General features: G+C 34.9%; 1 protein-coding gene across 1 annotated transcript in view; it reads right to left on the bottom strand.

The window, feature by feature from the left end:
• The window catches only part of LOC125036232 (rotatin-like), a 24,595-nt gene extending 35 nt beyond the window's left edge, over positions 1–24,560 (bottom strand). Inside the window, exons 1-34 of the mRNA XM_047628699.1 lie at positions 24,364–24,560; positions 23,202–23,389; positions 22,845–23,006; positions 20,621–20,739; positions 20,282–20,381; positions 19,951–20,109; positions 19,684–19,830; positions 18,841–19,011; positions 17,573–17,842; positions 17,281–17,442; positions 16,564–16,967; positions 16,182–16,335; positions 15,769–15,978; positions 15,059–15,262; positions 14,557–14,730; positions 13,440–13,575; positions 10,745–11,418; positions 9,878–9,992; positions 9,176–9,403; positions 8,288–8,384; positions 7,808–7,934; positions 7,403–7,596; positions 6,781–6,913; positions 5,994–6,177; positions 5,044–5,233; positions 4,522–4,691; positions 3,329–3,627; positions 3,058–3,153; positions 2,749–2,952; positions 2,456–2,657; positions 2,116–2,357; positions 1,759–1,896; positions 1,115–1,238; positions 1–363 (exon numbers count right to left, since the gene is read on the bottom strand). The exon at positions 1–363 is cut by the window's left edge and continues 35 nt beyond it. Coding sequence (XP_047484655.1) covers positions 143–363; positions 1,115–1,238; positions 1,759–1,896; positions 2,116–2,357; positions 2,456–2,657; positions 2,749–2,952; positions 3,058–3,153; positions 3,329–3,627; positions 4,522–4,691; positions 5,044–5,233; positions 5,994–6,177; positions 6,781–6,913; positions 7,403–7,596; positions 7,808–7,934; positions 8,288–8,384; positions 9,176–9,403; positions 9,878–9,992; positions 10,745–11,418; positions 13,440–13,575; positions 14,557–14,730; positions 15,059–15,262; positions 15,769–15,978; positions 16,182–16,335; positions 16,564–16,967; positions 17,281–17,442; positions 17,573–17,842; positions 18,841–19,011; positions 19,684–19,830; positions 19,951–20,109; positions 20,282–20,381; positions 20,621–20,739; positions 22,845–23,006; positions 23,202–23,389; positions 24,364–24,397 — 6,432 coding nt within the window. The 5' untranslated portion in view covers positions 24,398–24,560 and the 3' untranslated portion in view covers positions 1–142. The remainder of the gene's footprint in view (positions 364–1,114; positions 1,239–1,758; positions 1,897–2,115; positions 2,358–2,455; positions 2,658–2,748; positions 2,953–3,057; positions 3,154–3,328; positions 3,628–4,521; positions 4,692–5,043; positions 5,234–5,993; positions 6,178–6,780; positions 6,914–7,402; positions 7,597–7,807; positions 7,935–8,287; positions 8,385–9,175; positions 9,404–9,877; positions 9,993–10,744; positions 11,419–13,439; positions 13,576–14,556; positions 14,731–15,058; positions 15,263–15,768; positions 15,979–16,181; positions 16,336–16,563; positions 16,968–17,280; positions 17,443–17,572; positions 17,843–18,840; positions 19,012–19,683; positions 19,831–19,950; positions 20,110–20,281; positions 20,382–20,620; positions 20,740–22,844; positions 23,007–23,201; positions 23,390–24,363) is intronic.

The following is a 24,560-nucleotide window of genomic DNA, read 5'->3' as shown; positions in this document are numbered from 1 at the left end:
ATATTAATAAAGTTTACAAAATCATAAAAGTAAGCATATATTCATGGGTTATACACTCTTTATGAAAAGTAAAAATAACAATATATATAATTTACAATGAAGTTATGATAAAATATATGAAATATATTACAAATATATAATGTTATCTATCCAATATATTAAGTATTTTCTGACAGAGACTAGCATGCTCTTTCTGTGATTCCCGTAAGTGTCTTAACAGAGGAAGGACTGGATACTGCTTTAGCATAGCTTGACCTCTCTGGTTGTTTGCAACAAGACCCCACAGAATGAACAACACTGGGAATGATTCCTTTTCTTCCTCCAATCTTGCCATGATATCAATGAAGGTTTTTAGCATATCCTCTGAAATATCAGAGAAAAAAATAATAAGTACTCTGTCTTTCACAATGACTGAACTTTAAAATGCTGCCACTGTTACAATACTTGTTTAAAATATCTTATGCCTGGACAGTGATTTCAGGGTTTTAGTAAATCAATGGAACTTGTATGTGAATCATATTACAATATACTGACAGTAAACAATGCAAAATTAGCTGGATATCCATTGTTTTTCCAAATTTTGAACTTGAACATAATTGCATGAATAATAGGACAATAAATCATCCACCTGCATTAACAACAAAGTTATTCCCATTTTAAGGTTCTGTCACCCAATTATTTTATCAGAGCTTGATGGAGCTGAAAAGCCCTAATAAGTACACAACAAAAGTTATGGATGAAATTTTAACAAAATCAGTAATATTATGAACAGTAATATAAAAGGATAAACATCAGTACATACACATACCACACTACACTACACTACACCAAACTATACCAAACTCACCATACATACTGTTCTCTTAAGTCAGGATTAAACCCCAAACTTTTAGGAATCTATACCTTATAACTAGTAAACTATTTTTGAGAGGTGGCTAGTAAACTTCTTATAAAAAAGTACCTATTAGAACATACCAGCAGTATTTTATGACAAAATGTCTTGAATAACCTTATGTAACCTTGGACGAAAAAAAAGAGTAAATATGTAGCTAGTAACAACAAAAACATACAAAAATATATAAAATATTTTTTTCCACTGATTTGGTAACTTTACCTGATGACAGCAGAGCTTGAGCACACAGGTGATTTCTTGATAAGTTTGCAGCAACCAAAAGAGCTTCAATTCTCAGGCTGGGTTGGAGAATGAGGTCACGAAAGGTGCCAACCCATCCATAGATCTGGAAACCCAGAGATACATGATCATCCAAATTACAATTGAAACAATCTCTGCAGAATATGTACTTCCTCCCATCATCTGACAGGTGGGAAATATAAAACAGTGTTCCATAATGTATTACAGTCATTTATTGGTCATCTGAGTAATCCAGATTTGCCTTTGCAATTCACTGTTCACTGCTTAAGGTGGCAATAATCAATATCTAAGCTTATGCTCTTCATATTTTTTCGACAGTTTGTTTAATATAAAGAAAACAATAACAATTAATAATGACTACTAAAGAAAAAAATGTCTACTATTTGTTGATAATCTTCAATAAAACAGTGAACATAAGAAATGTTGATTAATGGGATAATAGAGAGGTGCAAATAGATGAAAATTCTAACTCCCTGAGCACCCCAGCCTGCAGTGGATATCTCTTTAAAATCTTTAGAAGGTACAAATAAAAAAGGCTGTACATATTTGTATTAGTAAAAGTTGTGAAAGAAATCAAGTTTAAAATAAAAATAATGAATACTTACCTTGCAGACAGACATCTGCACCTCCTGGTGTGAGGTGAGAACCACCATAAGCTTGACAATGCTGCCTGTGACTGTCATGCCATCCTCCAATGCCTGTTTACTGTCTAGCCATTTCATCAGCGCACTTACCAGGTCACACTGCAAGAATAATAAAGACATAATGTTTATCTAACATTATCATAAAGAAGACAGCATGTGGTGTGAGCTTAATATGGAAGTTTTAAATTTCATGGTAATCTTAATGACTACTGACAGTTCCCAACTTTCTCTCCAAAGAATTAGCTAAAGTCATAAAATGTTTATTTCATTGCAATGTTAGACAAAAAGTAAAAAACTAGACTGTTTTGTGATAATTACCTTGTTCATAATTAGAGTACATTCTTGCAACCTTGCACAATTAGTTAATAATGAGATTGACTGAATAAACCTCTCTTTGGGTAGATCTTTGAAACCTATATGTGATACCCTGGTATAGTTAGGGAGTCTTGCTAACTGCTGGCAAACTAATGTAGTAACACATGCTAATAGAGGTCTACTTGTGCGTGTAGCACTCAGTGCTACACCTGGCAGTCCACTTGTGCGTGTCAGGAACAAGCAGGCTGAAATTAAAAGAAAATTAAAAACAATAAGGGATACTTAACAAAATGCAATCTCTTTACCATATGAATGAATCAGACTACACAGTGTCATTAATTACCCTGATGGTGAGCAGAAGCTGTCACCATGAATGTCAACATGGCTGTGAGAAGGGGAGGAGTACGGAGGGCAGGAGTCCACATCTGGTGAAGGAGAGGGATCAAGACCTCTCCTACAGTTTCCATCCAGCGTCCCCTGCCGCTTACCCAGTTGTTGGCCACTTCTAGATGTTGAATTGCTATAAAGGCATCTTCCTTGATCTCCTGCAAACCAGATTATATAATTTTAATGTAATGAAATGCCAGACTGCAAAGAAAGATTCAAATCATGAGAGTACTGGGGCTAATAATTTACCTTTTTATTCATAAGCTGAGTAGTGATGTGAATGTTGATGTTTTGGATCTTGTTTGTAAGCTGTGACAAAGGCCTCATCAGAAATGGAATGAATGAGAGACGCAGATGATGTGCTGCTTCTTTGGCACCTTCCGAGGCTAGGAGTAGAAGCTTCAGACACTCGAGGAGGAGGTGCTGATGTTCTTGATTGTGACTCCCTTTTAGCTGTGGAAATGCAGCATGATATTATTGCAAATTCATTTAATTAATTAAAAGAAATCATAATTTGTTCCAAGTAAAAGCTATATACAATAGTATTGCATAAATTACCTTTGCCGTAGTGTTGCTTGCTGTGTCCTTGATTTCATGCTCATTGCACAAAAGCTGGATCAGATGTCTACAGAGCTCCCAACCAGGAGAAACATCCTTGAATCCAAAAATAAGTTTAATAAAAGAACTGAGGACACAAATACAAAAAGATCTTAAATTAATATGCTTACCATGCTATTTCACACATTCAAAAGTAATAATGCTTTTTAAAAGACTTATATAAATTACCTTCTTTACTGTACTAAACCAATAAAATTAATAGAATTGTTACCTGATCATTCAATAACCTGACAGGCACATCTAAGATGTTTGCAAGGGTAGCTTTCTGATCATGATGAGTTGTAACGTCACTTGAATAGACACTTGCAAGGAGACTGGACATAAATGAAGCTGCTGCAGCCTGGAGTCCCAGAGGGGCTGTACTGTGGAGAGAGGCTACTACTGGCTGTAGGGTGTGGACAGGGGAGACTGAAATCCACTCGAGAATGTGTGCCGCACCCCAGTCTCCTGCCCATACAAGGGATGTCAGCACCTCCAGGCACACCATGTTGATGGAGGGACTTTCCAAACCTGAGTAAGAGGATATAATTGAGAATATACTATATTGCCAGGTAAAATGTGAAATTGTTTTACCAAAATAATTATATAACAAACAGGATATTTTTGGCTATAAAAACAACTACTGTGCAGTATGCCTTATTTAATAGTAATATATAGAAAATCATAATGGACAGCTACTGTAGCATAAAAGATGATGTTGATATGAGAAAATTACCTTCATACTCCTGTTTATATTATCAATATCATCATTACCAAGATAAGGATGTTCTGACTCTATATACACAACTTGTACCATTTGCAGTATACAGATGTTCTGTCACTTACCAAATCGGTATTCTCAATAGACTTTACTGCACTTTGAGAGTTGCGTATATCATATTTTTATTTTGTTTGTCAGTCTTGTTAACTGTTTTAATGTAAAGAAGTGCTAGAATGAAAACTGATGCTGTGTTGAAAAATAATCATTCCTAGGTTTCCATTTTAATATAACCTGACTGGAGAATACTCTACATTTCTTTGATCTATCAATTGACATTGAAGTAATTTCATATATCTTTTCATCTACTTTATGCATTCTATTTGCAACATCTGAACTGCACTACATGGGCTCTTGTTTGGTCTCTATCAGACATTTTATGTTGCATTTTGGAGCAATACTTTAAGTATATATAATATCAACTGAACTAGAATTGTGTATATACACCTAACATATATTTTACATAACATAAGGTTATCTCCTACACTTGTTTATAAAAGAAAGTAAACAAAATAGGAAAACCTAAAATCAAAACCAACACCAAGGAAAAAATAATATCACATACTAAATATTCAAACATTCTGTATCTGGCAACAAAAGTGAATAAACAAATATTACATAAACGCACATGACAACATGTAATTTACCTGAGGACAATACCACAAGTGTGAGATGTCCAAGACTTGTATCTCTAGCAAGAGGCAGCACTTGTGTTGGGTCATACTTCAGTACCGTGCATAAAAATACCATGGCTGTCTCAACTACTTTTAGGTGAAGCTCTGAGGTTTGGATGAGGCTCACCACATAACGGAGCTGTCTGAAAAAAGAGTGAATTGTATCAGTCAAATATATTTTTATCACTTATAGTATACATATTTCAAGTGGTAAAATTAATTCCTTTATAACTACATGAATTAAAATATGCCTTGAAAATGCACACTTGTACAAGGAAGGCAATCAGCCAAGTTGGTATGGGGATTTTTAAAACCTTAAATGATAACTATACAAAATAGATATATATCAATTTTGTACACTTATCTAAGTATCTGCAAACTGAGTAGTTACCCGTTTAAGACAAAAAGATGAACTGCTATGAATATCTCAAAACCTCAAAATGGCTACTTGCAGCATTTGCTTCTATGCTGAGTCTAATGAAGCACACTACTTACTTGACCACCAGGGATATAATTCCATGTGATGTAAGCTCTAGAATAACTTGCGAAGGCTTAAGAAGCAAGATGTTGTTGAGGAGTCTCAGAAGGGTCTCATAAAGTTGCAATGACACTAGTGAAGGCGTGCTGTGGTTGTAATCTTCGGATCCAATCTCACTCTGGCTGACTCCAAGGTCATCTGTATTAACTGCAAATTAAGATTTTTCACAAATTGGATAAAACCCATTGGCAGTAAAGTATATTTCTTTTTTAGCACAGTTTCATGGATGGAGCTGAAAATCATATATATTTAGTATAGGGTTTATCTAAAGCCAAGGAGAATAAATACAATAACAACACCACAAAAATTATTCCAACTTCATGTTACTGAATTCAATTTGGAAGCTTCATTGTCATCATGGGGCCCAAAATACAGGCATTAGACTTGCTTGAGTGGCCACTTTGACAGGTGTGTGGCTTGTAGGCTGGGCAGTGACAAGCCTCTATGCCTCCCCTTTACAATGTTATTTTCTCTTTTTCTGTACAAGCATTTTTTAGCTTTTATGCCATTTTCTAATGTCTATAGTTGTCATTTCATTTGTTTTATCCAGATGATAATAGACTGTTTTCCTTGCATAGACTCCATATCAATACCCTAGGCAGTCCATAAAATAATGATAATAAGCAACATAAGTTGTTACTTGTGTATTTTATTTTCTTTTTTTCATGTGATTGTCATGTCATATAGATCATTATGGTTAATAAATGTACTGCCTTCAGTGATCATTCATCTCATATTTTCCTTGATCTCTATTCCCTCATCTAGCCAATCAACCAATCAAATGTATAATTCTGTATAAAGACTTTACCTCCCCAGGACATTGATGTACGAGGCTGCCTCATACAAATGAAAGATGTAAAAGGGGCCCACTATGTATAATTCATCTAGAAAGTAAAATGATCTTTACCTGGTGCACAAAAGGAGCTGAGTCTGCTGAGAGAAAGGTCCCAGGCAGCATTTGGGGTATCATGAGTGTTTCCTACAGGTTGTTCTTGGTAAATCCATAGTTTTGCCATAGATAGGTACATTACACTGAAGAAATTACAGTGCTTTAACAGTACCATCAATGCTGGTACCCCTTCCACAGAACCCTGGAGAAAATATGATTAATTTAATAAAATAATTGCTTCCTAAATGTTGTTTTTAAGACCTGGAACTTAATGTATAACATTATATTTCCACATGTGTGAAGCTTTAAAACTCTTCTTTTTTTTAAATAAAAAAATAACAAGCAAAATTAAACTGAAATTCTGTTCTTTCAAATATAAATAGCTAACTGCTTCTAATGTAAAACAATACAAAAATATATATTAGAAATACCATATTTCTCAAATATAGTCAATCTGAAGTATGAATGGGTATAAAAAATTTCCCATGCAAAATATATTTATACATCTTATACACATACAGATGCACACCTACACACCTACACACATGCACACATCTATGATGACAGTTTATAAAATTATAAAAGGAGAAAAAGAAAACATTCTTTGTAATGAATACAGAAGTATAGGTATGTAAAACTGATTGGCACTGTCAGTCCTTGTATTTAATCACACACGCACACACAAATCAGCAAAGGTACAGCATGATGCAAATATTCATATGCACAAAACAAGTAAATAAATGGGATAGTTTCACTTCTCTAACCTTACAAATACATTCAGCACAATTAATCCTTGAATACTTACCCCAGTCAGAGTGTCTGAAACAACTGGAAACCTCCATGGGCTATTGGCAGTAGGTTCTTCCTCTGTCAAATTTATGAGGAGCTGCGCAGCTAGTGTCCGGACAAGGCAACTCCGACCAGAAGCCAGCAGATAGCTTGTGTGGATGAATGAGGTTACTTTGAAAGTCCTTAAAGCAATGCATATAAACTATGTATAACATCATTACCCAACCATATTTATCATCATTTTCATAAATGTCAGGACTACATGCCATTATTCTGAACATAATACACAAAAGAAACACTGCCATAATATAAATGGAATAAGATTGTGACTTTTCAAATTCATCAAACCAAACAAAAAGACAAAAATATATAATAGCCAGGATCCAGGAGCTTTACCTACTAATAACAATGTAAGGTCATCCAAGCCCCACTAACCAGTATTTATGATAAAATCAGGTAATTTCTTGCTCAAGAGGACTTCTAACACTTTCCTTTCATGAGATTATTAAAACATTTATAAATCAAACTCAAGATTTGTTAGCAGTCAGAACACAAATCAACACCATAACCAACTATTCAGAATAAAAGAAAATCCTAAAAGCTAACATCATAACCATAACAAAGACAAGCAAACCAACCTAAGGGCTGCTCCCCACACTCCTCCAGACACTTGGGTAAGACTCTCATGCAGGAGCTGGGTTCCCTGAGGCTGAGTTGTTAATGCCGTTGCTACTGTGAGTCCAGTACTTGTCACGACTGGATCTCGGTAAACCCACAGTGACACTAGCCACGACCAGTCACCTTGCTCTTCAACACTCCAAGACCCAATATCCTGTGGTTGGAATTCATTAAAAAATGGTTTAGGTTTACAAAGTGAAGAAAAAAAAAAAAAAAAAAAAAAATGCTTTTTACTAACTTGACCATACGGTTGACCAAAAATAGATACTTCATGTATTATGTAACTCTTTATTAGAGAAGAAGAAAGCAAGATTCTGCAATATGCTTTGCAGTCATACACTACATGCCTTGACAGAGACCATTACCTGTGTGAGACTCCCTGATGGATGTGACAGCAGATGGATAAGAGCAAGGGATGAAGACAGGGTCACCATCCTCCCCATGTAGGAATTGTGGGCTCTACCACGGCCAACATGGAATGTACTTATCAACCTTGTGGACGGAAAGAAAAAAAAAAAAGGAAGAAAAAAATTTGCTTTGAGATGGTGGCAATTGGAGAGGTGCTGTAAAGTAATTGCAAAGTAAAATTATTTAAGAGAAATGAAAGATGAAAGAGGGATACAATAAGGTCTTAATAAGAGAATAAATGTATAAGGTAATAACATTTACCCCAAGAAAATGAAAATGCATATTCAAATAAAAATAGATATTCAAGTGAGAAATATATATACATACATAAGAAAAAAAGAAAAAAAGGAAAAAAAAAATAACAGACCAGGCTGACTCAGAGAAGTACAAATATACTTAAAATAAAACAAGATTTACAAACAAATTTAAACACAAACCTGATCAAGCCTCTTGCAAGCTGACATGCAATTTCCTCTCCTGGCCATCCAGTGTTTGTCACATGAGCCACACACTCTACCGTGCAACCAAGCACCGCTGGATGAAAATAAAAATTGCATAAACTATGCTATTCTTGGGCATTTAGATAAACCACAAGAAAGGAATCAATTAGCTGTTGCTAAGGTAAAAAGATAAAAACATCATGCATACAGCTATATCTAAAAATCATCTGTGGAAAGACATGCATAAAGTTTAATAGAATTAGTAATGACATAAGGTAAGTAAATAATCCCATTTATTATTTTTTCAGAAAAAGGGTTCTGTAGTAGCAGTAAGAGGAGGAGGAGAAGGAGGAGGAGGAGGAGTAGTAGTAAATATTGTAGTGTTATTAGTAGTAAGTTGTAGTAGTAGTAGTAGTAGTAATGGTGGTAGTAATAGTAATAATAGAAGTAGCAGTAGTAATAATAATAATAATAATAATAATAATAATAATAATAATAGCAGTTGTAGAAAAAAAAACAAAATAAAATAAAATAAATCCCAATACTGAACATCACTTCCTAAAAAGTTATGCAATTAATTCTATTTATCCTTCAAGAGTGAGTATCACCACAATATTAAAAAGAATTTCCCCTTTTTCAAAATATATATCTGCATGTGTAGAAATAAAAATGATGTATAAAACTTATTTTTCTATATCTAATCATTCCAGAGGCTTAAATATAAGATGAGACTTACTAGTTTTTAGTTGGAAATCGTTTTGCAGTCTACTTACTTAATAAATAATTCAATGATAATAAAGACAGCAATACATAATAAAAAAATAAACTCAGGAAATTTATGAAAGAGACGAGCAGACTCTCACAGCAGAAGGCATTCCAACTAACCCAAATTGTAATTCTGGAGTTCATCGTTTGATTTCAGAACCGGCAGGAGAGCTGTGGTCACGCTCTCCACCAGCTTATCCAAAGAAAAATCTTCGTCCACGTCCTGCCAGGAGGGATTTCCACTTATATATTTCAAAGTCTGGCGTATGAGGTTGGCAATGGTGCGGAATAGACGCACTGACAACAGGGCGCGAGGGTTGGGGTCACTTGCCACCCAGTTTGCGGCACCTTAGAAGGAAAGGGCAGATGGGATTGTTAATTATCTGGAAATGATCTTACATACTGAAATGTGAGAAACCTTAATATTTCACTCTCAAATCATGATTGAGTTGTATGTGATTGTTAACAGCAACTGATAAGTAATGACTGCCATGAAAAAACATATTCAACCTAGGGGAATATGTAAATAAGTCATAAAAAAGAAAATACTAAAGAAAAAAAAAATCAGAAATATATGGAATGACTGCAAACATCTATGATGACAGTTTATAAAATTATAAAAGGAGAAAAAGAAAACATTCTTTGTAATGAATACAGAAGTATAGGTATGTAAAACTGATTGGCAATGTCAGCCCTTGTATTTAATCACATATTAAAAAATTAAACACAATACATCTCTAAAAAAAAAAAAAGAAAGAAAGAAAGAAAGAAAGAAGAAAATAGGTAAAATGGGTTAAATAATGAACTGTTCCATAAAATTACCTGTTACTCTCAGAGTTTGATGTAGAGCACTCTCCTGATTGACAAGCTCATTCATCAACAGCTTTACAAGTAATGGAAGTTTGGAGTTTCCATTCTTCTGTGACGAACCACCAATCTGAGATTCGTATGATACATCCATTAAATCTCTATTGCAGCACTCAGGATCAAAAGATTCTAATTACATATAAATCAAAGTAGCTAACAAAAAAAACAACAACCAATGTAATAACCCGCCTTGAATATCCAATTATGTACTCGTGAATAATTAGCTTAGTAGTGTTCTATTCATAGTAAAGAACTAATAATGGGCATCATTTATCATTGTGTAGTACTCTTTACATTATTTTTCATATATTCTCATGTAACACACACACACACACACACACACACACACACACACACACACACACACACACACACACACACACACACACATATATATATTTACACACACACACACACACACACACACACACACACACACACACACACACACACACACACACACACACACACATATATATATTTACACACACACACACACACACACACACACACACACACACACACACACACACACACACACACACACACACACACACACACACACACACACACACACACACGCACGCAGGCACGCAGGCACGCAGGCACGCAGGCACGCAGGCACGCAGGCACGCAGGCACGCAGGCACACACATATATATATATATACACATATCTTTATAAATAAATAGACCCATAAATGTATATAAATATAAATAACTAAATAAACACACACACACATATATTCTTTACTAACCCCTGAAAATAATGAAAATGACATTACAGTTTCTATTATGCATCTATTACTGAAAATTCAACTTACCCTCAGAGCCATGCTAGTTGCATTCAATACATGAGTGAGGAGCTGTTCATCCACTGTGGAATTTGGCCGCCCAGTAATGAAACGGTTGAGAGACTGACTCCAATCATGAGATGAAAGACAGTCTGGCACTTCTGACCAGAGTAAACGATTTTGCAGAAGAGAAAAGCTTAGAGCATTTACGTTCTTTTTTACTTCATGGTGAGATGTGGCATTTTCTGTGTTCTGCAAATGCTTACTGATTACCAATTTCAAGACAGATGACCTCAGCATTACCACATTGCTAGCTGTCAATTGCAAGTTGTCAGAGAAGGTATCATACTGGCCTCGCTCATCATCTAGATTTTCTAACCCTCCTGCACACACTGAAGCCCACACTGACTTAAGGAGGTTCATAACTTCCCAGTCTTCCTCCTGAAGTACCTGATATAAGGTCCTTATCTCCTCACAAAAACCCTCCTCTTCATGCCAGGGATAAGTACTAAAGAGGAAGGGTAAATGGAGTCTTGTTGGTAACAGCTCCGGCACCCTGATAAAATCCTTGCCTCCAAGCATCATTTCGTTTTCCTTTCTGTTTTGTACGTTATCCAGCTGTATGATCTCGTCAAAGAGAAGCAGAGCCATCAGACAAGATGCTTGACCCCTAATTCGTTCTTCTGCATAATAGAGATGTGCAACTGAAAAAAAAAAAGCATTAAAAGATACATATCCTTCATTTGTCTATTATTATATTTGATGCAAATATTATAAACTACTGTGGACAAATCTATCTTATCCAAAACTGATATTGTTATCTCATCAACATATCTTCAGAATTGAAAGAAATTACATACATGATGCGCTGTTCTAACAGAAGCATTATTGTTACTTATTTTGGTTTAATTTCTTAACAACTGATTAATAGTACTGTAAGAAATGAAATTGTGAAAAATATACATATTAACCCATTGCCACTGGGGAAAATGAATAAAAAATAGGGAAAATGCTATGCTCATTTTTTTATTTTTCTGAAATGTCTCTACACATAGATGGCTCTGCCTTACCTGATTTCACCTTTCAATATTGATGGTATTATTTTTATTATAAACATTATAATTACTATAATGTTATAACATTAGTAATAGCAAAATAAGATAATGTAAAATATTTTCGTAAATTAAAGAAAAGGGTAAACGGGCAAGACAGGTAGTAATTGGCTCATTGGTGATTTAGTACAAGTGTAGCCATCTATGTGCAAAAACAATCAAACAAGTAAACTCACAGTGGGCATGGCATGTACGTACATGCCATGCTCATCGGGAATGGGTTAACACATTCCCGCAAAGCAGGAATAACCCCCCCCCCCCCCTGGTGTGGAAGCGTTAACACTTTACCACACCAGTAAGACCCCAGTCAACTCCGTGAAACTGAGCTTATTTTGCCCTCCTATGGCCAAGGAGTTGCATAATTAGCTAAAAAATGTGACTCACAGGTCATTTGCATGAGTATATTCAAAAGTCCCTTGGTTAAAAGAGTCTGTTGCTCTGAATGGGCCTTTTCACACTGGAACTGTAGATCCATTAGATGTGTGTGCTAGGAAAGATGGTGGGCTACTGGCTGAGGTTGAAGGTCAAGTGTCAGGGGATGGGGGAAGAATATGCTAATGTGATACACAATTTACCAAAGTGAAAAACAAACATTGTGGAAAAGTATATAGTTGTAAATCAAGTAGAGCATTTACCAGTGTCATTTATAATCCACTGGATCCAAGTGATGTGGCTATATGGAAAAATCTGGCTAAGGGCAGAAATGACAAGAAAATTTTTGGCTTAAGGCCTAGGTGACAGGAATGACTCACAATGAATGCACAAAGATCTAGGAGAAAGATCAGAGTCAATGGGCATTTAGGAAGCAGTGTGAAATTTACCATTTGTGAGCCATGGCTAGAAGATCACCATGCACAGGATCCTATTCCTGCCCAGAGTAATTGCTGGCTCAGGGTGTATTACAAAAAATTGATATGAATGTGTTAATAAAATGGCACAAATAACAAAAGGTTACTTATTGTTATTGCATAGAGTTTAAGGGCACCTAGGGAGATGATATGAAATCTGTGCAATGAAAACAGTCCATTGATACAAATTGTTTATCCATTGATAATTATAATCTTGAAAAAAGGAAAGAGGAAAAAGGAAAAAGGGAAAAAAAAAATACTTCTGCAGAAAAAGAGGTAATAACATTACAAAGGGGAGGAAAGGAATCTTGAACCTGCCCACGAGTGTGAATGTGGGATGGGCCTACAGCCACTTACCCACAAGAGTCACCAATCAATGAAGCCAAATGCCCAGATTTTGGACCATATGGGCAGCCGGGCACCTGGATCAAACAAGTTGAGAACAGAGCTCTTAACCCATTACTGCCAGGTCATGTGTATAGCCATCATAACAAACCAGTTGATCTGCCGGGTACGGCTATATGCATGGCAATGTGCTATAGCGCATCAAGTGGGAAGGTCCGCTATATATAGTGGACTCCTACTCCCACTGGAGTCTATGACGCTGAGAGATTTCTAATACCGTCATTGAGGGATTAAGAAGAGTACAGAGACACATGGGTTACATGTTAGACTGAAGAAAGATTCATAAGTCAAAGCAGTGATAAACTGCATTTAAAAAAGAAAAGAAAAGAAAGTTGTAAAAAAAAAAAAAAAAGACATTACCTCTCACTAAGCACAACAGAAGCTCTTCATTGCGTGCTAATGTTTGCCTGATGTCTTGAGAGTGAGTTGCCAAAAGCCGTAACACATCAACAGCTCCTGGTATAAATTCTACAGTCAAATCTAATGCTTCTTCATGCTGAAATGTATATAGGATAAAAGATTATATTCAAAGTGCCAAAGCATAGCAAAAAATTCTATATTGTTTTATAATCCTCTACCTTATTTACATCTATTTACTTGGAAGTATACTTACAGCTTCACAAGGACGCTTTGTTTTGTGAAAGCGTAGATGATTACAAAGAACTAAAGTGCTACTAAGGTAATTTTCTTTCTCAGCATTAGTGATCCCCTGGCAAAGTAAAGTATTCATACCACTATGCTTAGACTGATTTTTTGTTGAATCCTAAATACTGCTAATATTACCTTGAAATATTAAATATTAGTAGTAATCACATGAGGTACAGCTATTTTACCAAATTCATGAAGCTGCTGTTTTTCTTGCAAATCAGAATGTTCTATCCTGCTTGATGTATTTATGATCTTTCCAGCAAACTTGTCCATAAGTACAGCACACTTTCATTACCAGATATGTATACACCAGAATCTACCTCCATGTTATTCTTGACTTATTTAACTGTTTCAGAACAGACCAACTAAAAGCCAAATGAAAGAGTTTGAATGCAGCCATTCTCAATAAGCTGCTGTCCTCAAGCCATATGTGAAGCTTGGAGTTCCCTTACTACTTTTCTCAATATTGATGAATTAATAACTAAAACTGTAATCATACAAGAATGCTTTTCACCTTTAGTGACCACATAAAAAATTACACTATATTGCAGTAATTGATCTCAAAACTGCCAGGTGAATATTGGGATAACCCAAAAAAACAAAAAATTACAGTTTGTGGATAAAGAAAGTATAAGTTAACTTTTAGGGTTAACTTTTATCATAAAAACAGTTAAAGCAAGACAATTAACTATAAATAAATGCATAAACATATGGATACTATCAAGACACCTAACCAAAATGGTGAAATGGTTCCATTTTTTTTAAAAGCACTGCTTAATCAGTAATGGTTTAAGAAAAATTACTCTCCATCTACTCATACACTGCTTACCTTCAACATGCCTACAAAGTTCATTACAATGTACTGGATGGAGCAGAGCTGGAGGAAGGGTTGGTGAAGGGCTGGGTCCTCTAGGAAGAAAGCCAGTTGTGACCATGCTGCTCTGCGCACCTCACTCTCGCCAGCACTCATCACCAATTCCACCACCTTTGCCAATCTTCCTGTCTGTTGATATACATATTGTGACTACTTTATGAAAACATTCCTAATTAAAGAATGTGCATAGACTAAGGAATTTAATAGAGGCCTTCATGAATCTCTTTTTTACTATTACAAACCAGAAGTTAAAAAATCATAGTGCTGTACATAAAATGCATGATATAGACTTTCTTACTCTAATTTTGCCATTTTTCATGTTTTAAAGAAGTTTGAAAGCCCTCCATGTAAAATTGAATTCACTTAAAATAATAACTACAAAATAAACAGAGATGTTATTTCTATATATAGATCCCACTGATACATATACATTATAATACCACCAATCTTGACAAACCTCTGTTGATATTCTGCCTTTAAGAAGTAGATGGATTGGCTGACTGTTAATGAGTAAGTCATGGTGGGTCATCAAGTGGAAGTTGCGTGGATCTGGGACAAAGATTGTTGTTTCCGCTGCCAGTCTGTGGACCACATGTGACAGGGCTTGGACTCTTATCTCTCTGTCCTTTGAGTATAAGCACTGGAGGTGGAACCTTAAAATCTGGAAAAGAATATAGAAATATTAGGAAAGAAAAAAAAAAGAGCATGGGGTGAAGCAAATGTGATTCCAGAAGACATGAACAATTAACTTTATTCTTGAGTCTTGAGAAAACAAATTCAAAATTCATCATGTAATATGCTCTGGCTCTTTCTATGACAATATGACAATGATCCAGAATAATTTGACAGTTCATCAGAGCCTAAAAAAATGAAAAGCAAAGGGTATGACTTTAAAAGTTAAACAAAAAGAGCCAGCTGATGCAATGTTAATCTGACCACAGGATGGCTAGTTATCAACAGAAATTATATTTCAAGGAAATCCTTCTTTCATTCTGAATCATAATACATGATAACATTCTGTTTCTCTTCAATTATAACTGTGCTTTATGTCTCTACTATGCAGTGCCATACTTTTTTCCCTTCTTTTTTTGTTCAAAGTCTCTATATACCACATAATCTGCCCTTAACTATAAACTACAAGTACTAAACAGCAAACTCTTTCCATACCTTAAAATTTTCTTCTATTCTGTTACTTCCATAAATCTCAACAGGAAGATTAGCAACTGCTCGACCAAGGTTGGTGTCTGAATCTGCTAAATACTGTAGATCGAGGAGACATTCACGCCAGCATTCCACAGCACTAGCCCACACGGTCTGACTCATCAACAGTTTGCCACGAAACAGGGCAAGCAATATGGCTTTTGTTACTTGAACCACCTGTTGATTATTATAATCCAATGAAGTACTTTATCATCATCTTTACAGTAGAATGTCAATTATGACAAAAATTTCCATGGAGTGAATCTGATCATGCCATTAGTAAAACCAACAGTTCCAGCATATCAATTACATATATAAAGCAATTGCAAAGTTAGTAAATAATAACATAAAAAGCTCAGTATGTCACAGTATACTCCTACCTCATCATTTTCATCAACCAGTCCACTAAAAAGAAGAAATCTGATGACAGATGGTGCAAGTAGAATGGATATTCTGGCAGATCTACTAAGAGATGTATCTGCTACTTGTGATATTCCAATGCTTCCTTCAACTAACTTTAAAACACACTTGAACCTGTATAAAATCATTATTGTTTTTAGAATCAATGTAATTCTTTTAAAACAAGATATGCATTAGAAATTTGTTTGTTCTACAGTTATCAACACCCAAAAATTAAATATATTATGTATTACAGTAACATCTATAAAAGAATACACACTTCTTCATAAAGCAAAGAAATGCTCAGGATGATTAAAACCAAATTCACAGTTTAAAATATATCAACAGTTGATATCATCTCACCCTGTTGATCTTAAAACATCATCAGGATAATTTAAAACTCGCAGAAGCAACTGCCTCATCCTCTCCAGCTGCTCTGCATCTACATTTCCAAGAGCAACCTGCTTTGCCAATCCTCTTACTAGCTTCTCTACAAACACAGTGCTTTGGTGAATGCTCGCCACTGGGAGAGATCTTTCAGCCAGCTCAAGGAACTGTGCAAGCTGTGAGGTGGAAGTCCTTAGGAAATCAGATGTGGCACAGAGACCTTGGGCAGCAAAGGTGATGCTCTTGACTTGCTTGGCTAGGGTGGGCTCTGCTTTACTGAGGTGGGCAAGGAGATGTGCATGATGCTTGCTGTACTCTATGTAGAAACCACCATCACATAAAACTGACACCAAGCTTTTAGCTACATCATGATCTATAACCTGGAAGCATAAAGTTGGTTTAAATTTTTATTGTCATACATATGTACCTTATATTTCATAAACTGCTGTCAAGTTTAAAGCCAACAAATAAAGTGTTCCTAAACTTATATAGAAAAATTTGTGAAGCATAATTCATAATTCTACATTGTAAGAGTAATCTATATAGTTTGATGTGACATCATCTAAATTACAAGTCTTGTAATCCAATGAAGCAGTATCAAAGAGATTATACAAATAACGTGTATCATGGAATTAATCAGTTTAGTTCATAAGTTTTTACATTAAGCACAAAAAATTATGTTTATACTCTGACCTGGCAAGAAGCTTCCAGTGGTACAAAATTCTTGAAAATATTACTTAACAACAAAGCTAGACAGTTTGTATCGGTCACATATTTCTCCAAATCTGCTGATGATCTGGCATTTTTTCTCCATTCAAAGGTAGCTATCAGAAGATGAGCAATACTTTTTATAACCTGAAATACAAGAGCAGGTTCCTTAATACAAAAGTACATAGATATATAAATATATTACAAATGATCATTTAGGACATACTTTTCTCCCCAGATATACAAAAATACTTTAGAAATGGGAATGAGTATATACCCTTCTGATTCCACCAACTGCCTCCAGGATATCATGCTCATCACTGTCGCTTTGCCATAGTGATTCTGGTTCCAAGCAACGATCCAGGAGTTTCAGGCACGATAAGAGAAGACGGAGACTGGCAGTCTGGATAGCAGGACGCGGAGAAACCAGTAAAGGGCAAATGACATTCATGATATGGACACAGTGGCTGGTCACTGGTATCTGGTGCATTCCCAAGAGTATAAACTCATCTCCATCATCTGCTTCATGTACTGTTGTGCTTGATAGCTGAATGGTGAAATAAAAAATTATATCAGTCTACTTATAAGAAGATAAAAATTATTACTGACATATGTGAAACATATACAGGACCAACTAACCCAGGAATACAGTTCAGATGCATACAGCCAAAAAGCTTCTAGACAAACAATGAACCTTGGAAAAATCAATAACAATATGGTTGCACACTAAAGTAAAGGATATAATGCTAAAAATAATTGTGCAAAATTCTACTGAAATCATGTAAAATTAAAATACATAATATTTTTCCTACACTCAATACTGCATGCCAGACATCAATATTTATGTTTTTGATTTGGAAAAAAAAAAAAAAAAAAAAAAAACTTATGTGTATTAATTTCTTTCAGTAAATCCTAAATAACTGTGAAAACAACAATAAGCATATTATATGGTGTTCAGAGTAATGTTAGCTACATCTTCTGATGTAGTGAAACCCTACTTAAAAATAGTGATTCCTTCTCAGCTGCTTGCTATCACATCCCAGTTAATTTCTGGTGCTTTTTTTTATTATTAGTCATGCACTCCACAACTCCTATCAGTATGGTCTCCATTTGCATGCAAGAACTCCCTTGTTTGGGGTAAAAAGTTTTGCAGGATCATCATTGTTATTCCACATTAAGCACCTTATTCTCACAGGCATTCTAAGATTCTGCCCCTTGGCTATACATAAGCAGACTCTTAAAGTAACATATTAAACAAAAGAAGATATGGGGTGTAAGTGTTTTTAACAGTATTTTGGAATTAAAAGTGTTTTATAGTTTAGCAAATCTCAAAATGTATGGACAGAAATAATATGAAAATAATGTTGCTAAAAACATGAAGTCAGGTAGAATAAGATTAAAAGCAATTACAAAAAAATGGTACTTATGCTAAGAATGAACATGATATATGTACGAAGTGTTGAAGTATCAGAACTTAAGCAGAATTAAGCTGAACATGCACATTTAATTGCAACTTAAATCTCAAAAAACCTGACCAATACTTACATGTACAATACTGTCCAAGGAGCCACTCCAGTCCTGTCCATCTCCCTTGTGCCTTACATTAATATCTCCCTTTCCTAAGTTCTCTGAATGATCTCCAAAGGATGAGCAACAGCTGCCCCTCGTCATGTCTGTGCATGGGGTGGCCATGCCTGACGAGGTTGGTGTCATGTTCTGTTATAATACAATGGTTATGAAATACCTTTTGTAATAAGCTGAGATATCAACATATCCATGGCCTTTAAAGCCTTTAAATAAATTGTATTTATCCTTGGTTTGGATTAGATTATAGTAAAAACATGTTTTCTGCTAAAAAAGGTTACAAAATATGTTTTCATCTTTCTTTGGCCTTTAGTGACATGCTACCGGGGAAAATAAATAAAAAATGGGGAAAATGCTGAGCTCAGTTTTTAATATTTTTATGAAATGTCTCTGCACATTATAATTATAAATCATAATTACCATAATGTTATAAACATTAGTAACAGCAAACTAAATATAACCTAAAATATTTTTGTAAATCAAGGAAAAGGGTAAATGGGCAAGACAGGCTGTACTCGTAATTGGCTCATTGGTGACTTAGTACAAGTGTAGCCATCTATGTGTAAAACAATTAAAAAAGTAAACTGACAGTGGGCGTGGCATGTATGTACATGCTGTGCCTGTTAGCATTGTTAGATTGAAAGTAAAATTACTCATTTGAATTTCCTGAAAATAATCTTCAATATCTATTATAGATCTTTACTGATTATCAATGGCAAGGATAGGTTCAAAACCAGTTTAATAATATATCTTAAGTTTTCTCTAGTATTTAATACTTAAATAGGTCCATTCATGGTTATATACCTGCTGGCTTCTGGGGGAAAGGTGAGGGTCCATGAAGTGAGACACTCTCATATTTAACAGTTCTGTCAGGGTGAGGAGGCTGGCACATGCTGGTCCTTGAACACGCCAGGCATTCTCACCTTCTTCTTCAACACAGCCATAAACAGCCTACCATAGAAAACACCATAAATATTTTTTATTTCAGAAACTGGAGTAAAAAATACTCACAGGTGTAAATTGATTAGATAACAATTATTGCATCAAGTCATATAAAACACCTGCTCTGACCTGTACAACTGCTGGCCGCTGAAGGAACACCTCAGGAGGGAAGTCCTTGAGCACAACAGTGTCAAGGAAATGCAGAGCTGCAACCACCACTGCTTCATGATGACTAAGTAATGACTGGGTCGTTGAATCTAAGACACGGCGATCACTGCTTGTTAAGGCCTAAGGAGCAGAATTATATTTGCTTTTACTGATGGGGATAGAAAGAATAATTCATGAAACCCTTAATAAATAACACCTTTTTTTCCCTGCAAATTTTGGCTGTACTAAAACAAGGAAGCACAAGCCCTATTCACGTACATACTCTTAGAGTGACATATCAATACAAGCTTACCTGCCATGGGAAAGTTGTAAAAGTAATTGGTGATTTGTATGTTACTGGAGGAAGTTCATGCTCGCTGTTCTCACACAGGCATGAATTGTCAACGTTTTCACTGTAAATATATATATGAATGGTTTAAAACAAACCAATAATGATCAAATAAGAATCAAATCAATCAACACAATAGAAAATACTGATGAAAGCACAAATGCACATATGATACTTGGGAAAACATAAATAAAAGCAGCAATACTATATCTAACTGTTTATCTGAAATACACTCACTGTGGTCTTCCTTTTTCTAAGAGACAGAAAAATAAATGAGCAAATAGACTGGAAACTTAAACTCACATGTACTGGTTATTGTTGATGATGATGGAGGCAAAGCTGCTGTCTTTGCTTGTGGAGGTTTCAGCTGCATTTTGAGAGGCAAACCTTACTTGAGTAGCACGAGGAGCTCTGAATAGGAACTTTAAATAAAAGGGAGGCTGTTAATCTATAGAGTACAATAATGATAAAAATTAATTAAATTATATATATATATAAAATTATATATATACATGAAAAAAAAAAAAATTATATATATATATATATATATATATATATATATATATATATATACACACACACACACATATGTATGTATGTATGTATACACACACACACACACACACACACACACACACATATATAAATATATATATACATACTCAAACACATACACACTCACACACACACACACACACACACACACATATATATATATATATATATATATATATATATATATATATATATATATATATATATATATATATATAGCATATACGTATATGTATACAGAAAATTATCATTAGGAGGGGTGTTGAAACATTCAATAATGAACAGAACCTTCTGTTATGGAAGGGTTGGTATTTTGGGGTTCGAATTGGTCTCATTGTGATTCATAATGTATCAAATAGTTCTGGATTTCCTATGAAGGATTCAATGTGACATGATCTGATTCCCAAAAAGGATGAACTATGGCTTGCAATATGCAGACAAACCCCAGGCCTTCTATGACGAGAAAACTTTTTTCTGAAGGCACCAACACTACAAGATACGTATAGCGTCAACAAAACACCAGGTAGGTAACGACACCACCATTCCCCTCCTATTTCCCTTCGCTCAATATTTAGAAGAAAGATGGTTTGTTTTCATGGAAATAAATGCTAAAACATTTTCATATATATCTCTATTTCTATATTTAATGCAGTGTTATCAATCAACAGATTTGAACAAGAGAATGTGATCGCAAGCAGGAGGAGTGGCTGAATCACTGCAGGGTTGCTTGGGTGGATGCAAATGGTGTCAGAAGTAACAGATGTTGGGCCTGGCTGATTTACTGGCAGCAGATATATAGAAATCCTTGAGGAGGTTTTCCTCCCAACAGTTAGGGATATGGTGTTTCCTGAAACAGACCCCTTTTATCTAAACAACCCCATTCATACCAGCAGTGTTGTCTAAGATTAGTTTTGTGAACATCCTGACATCACACTTGTCACATCCACCCAGATCTCAGGATTTCAGCCAAGTTGAAAACGTGTGGGCAGCCATGTCAAAATATATGCATCAAGACCATACTCGTAATCATGTTGCAGTCGTGAATAATGCCTTGCAAGCATGGAACGTCTATGCTGTGAGGAAGGCATCTAGTGGTGTCTATGTTTCGAGATATGTGTGTGTGTATGCGTATATATATACACACATACACACACACACACACACACACACACACACACACACACACACACACATACATACATACATACATACATACATACATACATACATACATACATACATACATACACACACACACACACACACACACACACACACACACACACATATATACATACATATATATATATATATATATATAATATATATTATATATATATATAATATATATTTTATATATATATATATTATATCTATCTATCTATCTATATATATATATATATATATATATATACAAATATATATCATATGTATATATGTGTATACATATACACATACATATATATACACTCTCCTTAAAATAAATGTGAACAATAAAATATGGATTAACAGGCCTAATACCTAGATAACACCAATCATAAAACATAAAACTATACATGTTCACTAATTAGTAACCGTTTGTTTGTTTGTATGTTTCTCTCTCTCTCTTTCACTCACTCACTCATTCACTCACTCACTGACTCCCTAACTCACTCACACACACACACACACACACACACACACACACACACACACACACACTCACACAAGGGGTACTACCATGCCCCTTTCTCCTCATTCTTCTTTACATGAATATATACAGTGTAATATATATTGTGACAAGAGTACAATATATAATAAAAAAATAAAAAAAACTGTTACACTCCCTCTTATTCTCTATCTCCTTCCTCTTGCTCTCCCTGTTTTCCTCCCTCCCCATCTACATACAGATAAATAAACAAAGATTATGCATACAAAGAATATCTTTCAAATTATCTTATTTATTTTCATCAACTTCTGAAAAAAGTCTTACCTGTTTTATCTGGTCTTCATGTTTTTCTTCAACATATGATGGTTGAAGCTTCTGTATTAGCTCACCAATAACAGGAACAATGTCCAAAGGAGCAACAATCTTTAAACTACTTAAGTACTGAATGCCACCTAGAGACTGGAACCGGTGCCTGGCAATCTCCTCCTGTATAAATACCCAGAGTAATGGGTGTCAATAAGTCATATTACATTCAATCCAATTATTTGAGAGCATTTTTTTTCCGTTTTAGTAAAGCTATTCTCAAATCAGGTCTTATATTAACTTTTTTTCCATTAACTAGCTGTGGTTAAAAAGACAAATATTTCTTAAAAGTTCCAGAAGTCCAATTTCAGGTCTAACCTCAAGGGCAAATCTCAGCAGGTCAATGACTCCTTTCCGAAGAGTGTGTGGGCCCAGATCCAAAAGTTTAAGTAAGTTGGGTAGAAAATCTGCATGCTCTCCCAGGCCTTTGCTTGTAATCAACTGAAAATTCACCTTCTGTAACAGGGAGCTGAGAGCCCGCTCTCTGATCTCTGCTATTGGGTGAACTGAAAATTGAATAGAATTAGCTTAAAATCTAAGATATTTTTAAATGGATGACAAGATTCTATCATGAGAATTATTACAATATTTCATATATATATATATATATATATATGAAATATTGTAATAATTATCATGTGTGTGTGTGTGTGTGTGTGTGTGTGTGTGTGTGTGTGTGTGTGTGTGTGTGTGTGTGTGTGTGTGTGTGTGTGTGTGTGTGTGTGTGTGTGTGTACGTATATATAGGAATATATATACACATATACATACAAACACATATATATATATATATATATATATATATATATATATATATATATATATATATATATATATATATATATATACCTATACACACACACATAAGAATGTGTATATATATATGCCCACACACACACACACACACACACACACACACACACACACACACACACACACATATATACACATATATATATACACATATATATATACACATATATATACACATATATATATACACATATATACACATACACATACACATACACATACACATACATATACACATACATATACACATACACATACACACACACTCACATATCTTAAAGGTATGTGTCACAAATATTTCTATAACAAAATTGCTGTGGCTGTTGGCAAGAAGTGGTAATAGAGGGGGGTACAGGGGGCTTGCCCCCCATCTAGACAATAAATAGAAAGTAGGAAAGGTTAGATTTAGATTTTTGGGTTCACATGATCCCGAAATCTGGCTTTGGAATTTTGTCTCTGGAGGGTGTGTCAGTCTCAGTATCTATCTATCAATCTATCTATCTATATATAATATTTATGTAATTGTTTTGGTAATTCGCATTAATGTGCCACTTTCGCGCTTGAGTTCAGATGGTTGGCCTTTCATCTAAGAGCACTGCCTGTTTCAAAGATGTTTTGGATAGAACAAGCTTCTTGAACATTGGAATTATTAAAACAACCAACCTTACCTAATTTCTTTATATAATCCTTGACATCTGCCATTCTTCTCGAGGTCAATCATGTCACATCAATACTTCTCCTTCTTTCCAGCTGCAGGGTTTTAGAGTGTAGTTGTCAATATCCCGTGGAACCTTCAAAACATTTACGTGTTCCTTCAGTCGCCAATTCAAACTAATCCCGACTTTTATTTACATCGCTTAAACTC

This window comes from Penaeus chinensis, chromosome 20 (assembly GCF_019202785.1).
Source record: "Penaeus chinensis breed Huanghai No. 1 chromosome 20, ASM1920278v2, whole genome shotgun sequence".
Classification (NCBI taxonomy): Eukaryota; Metazoa; Arthropoda; class Malacostraca; order Decapoda; family Penaeidae; genus Penaeus; species Penaeus chinensis.
This window is presented reverse-complemented; position numbering and strand designations above follow the sequence as displayed.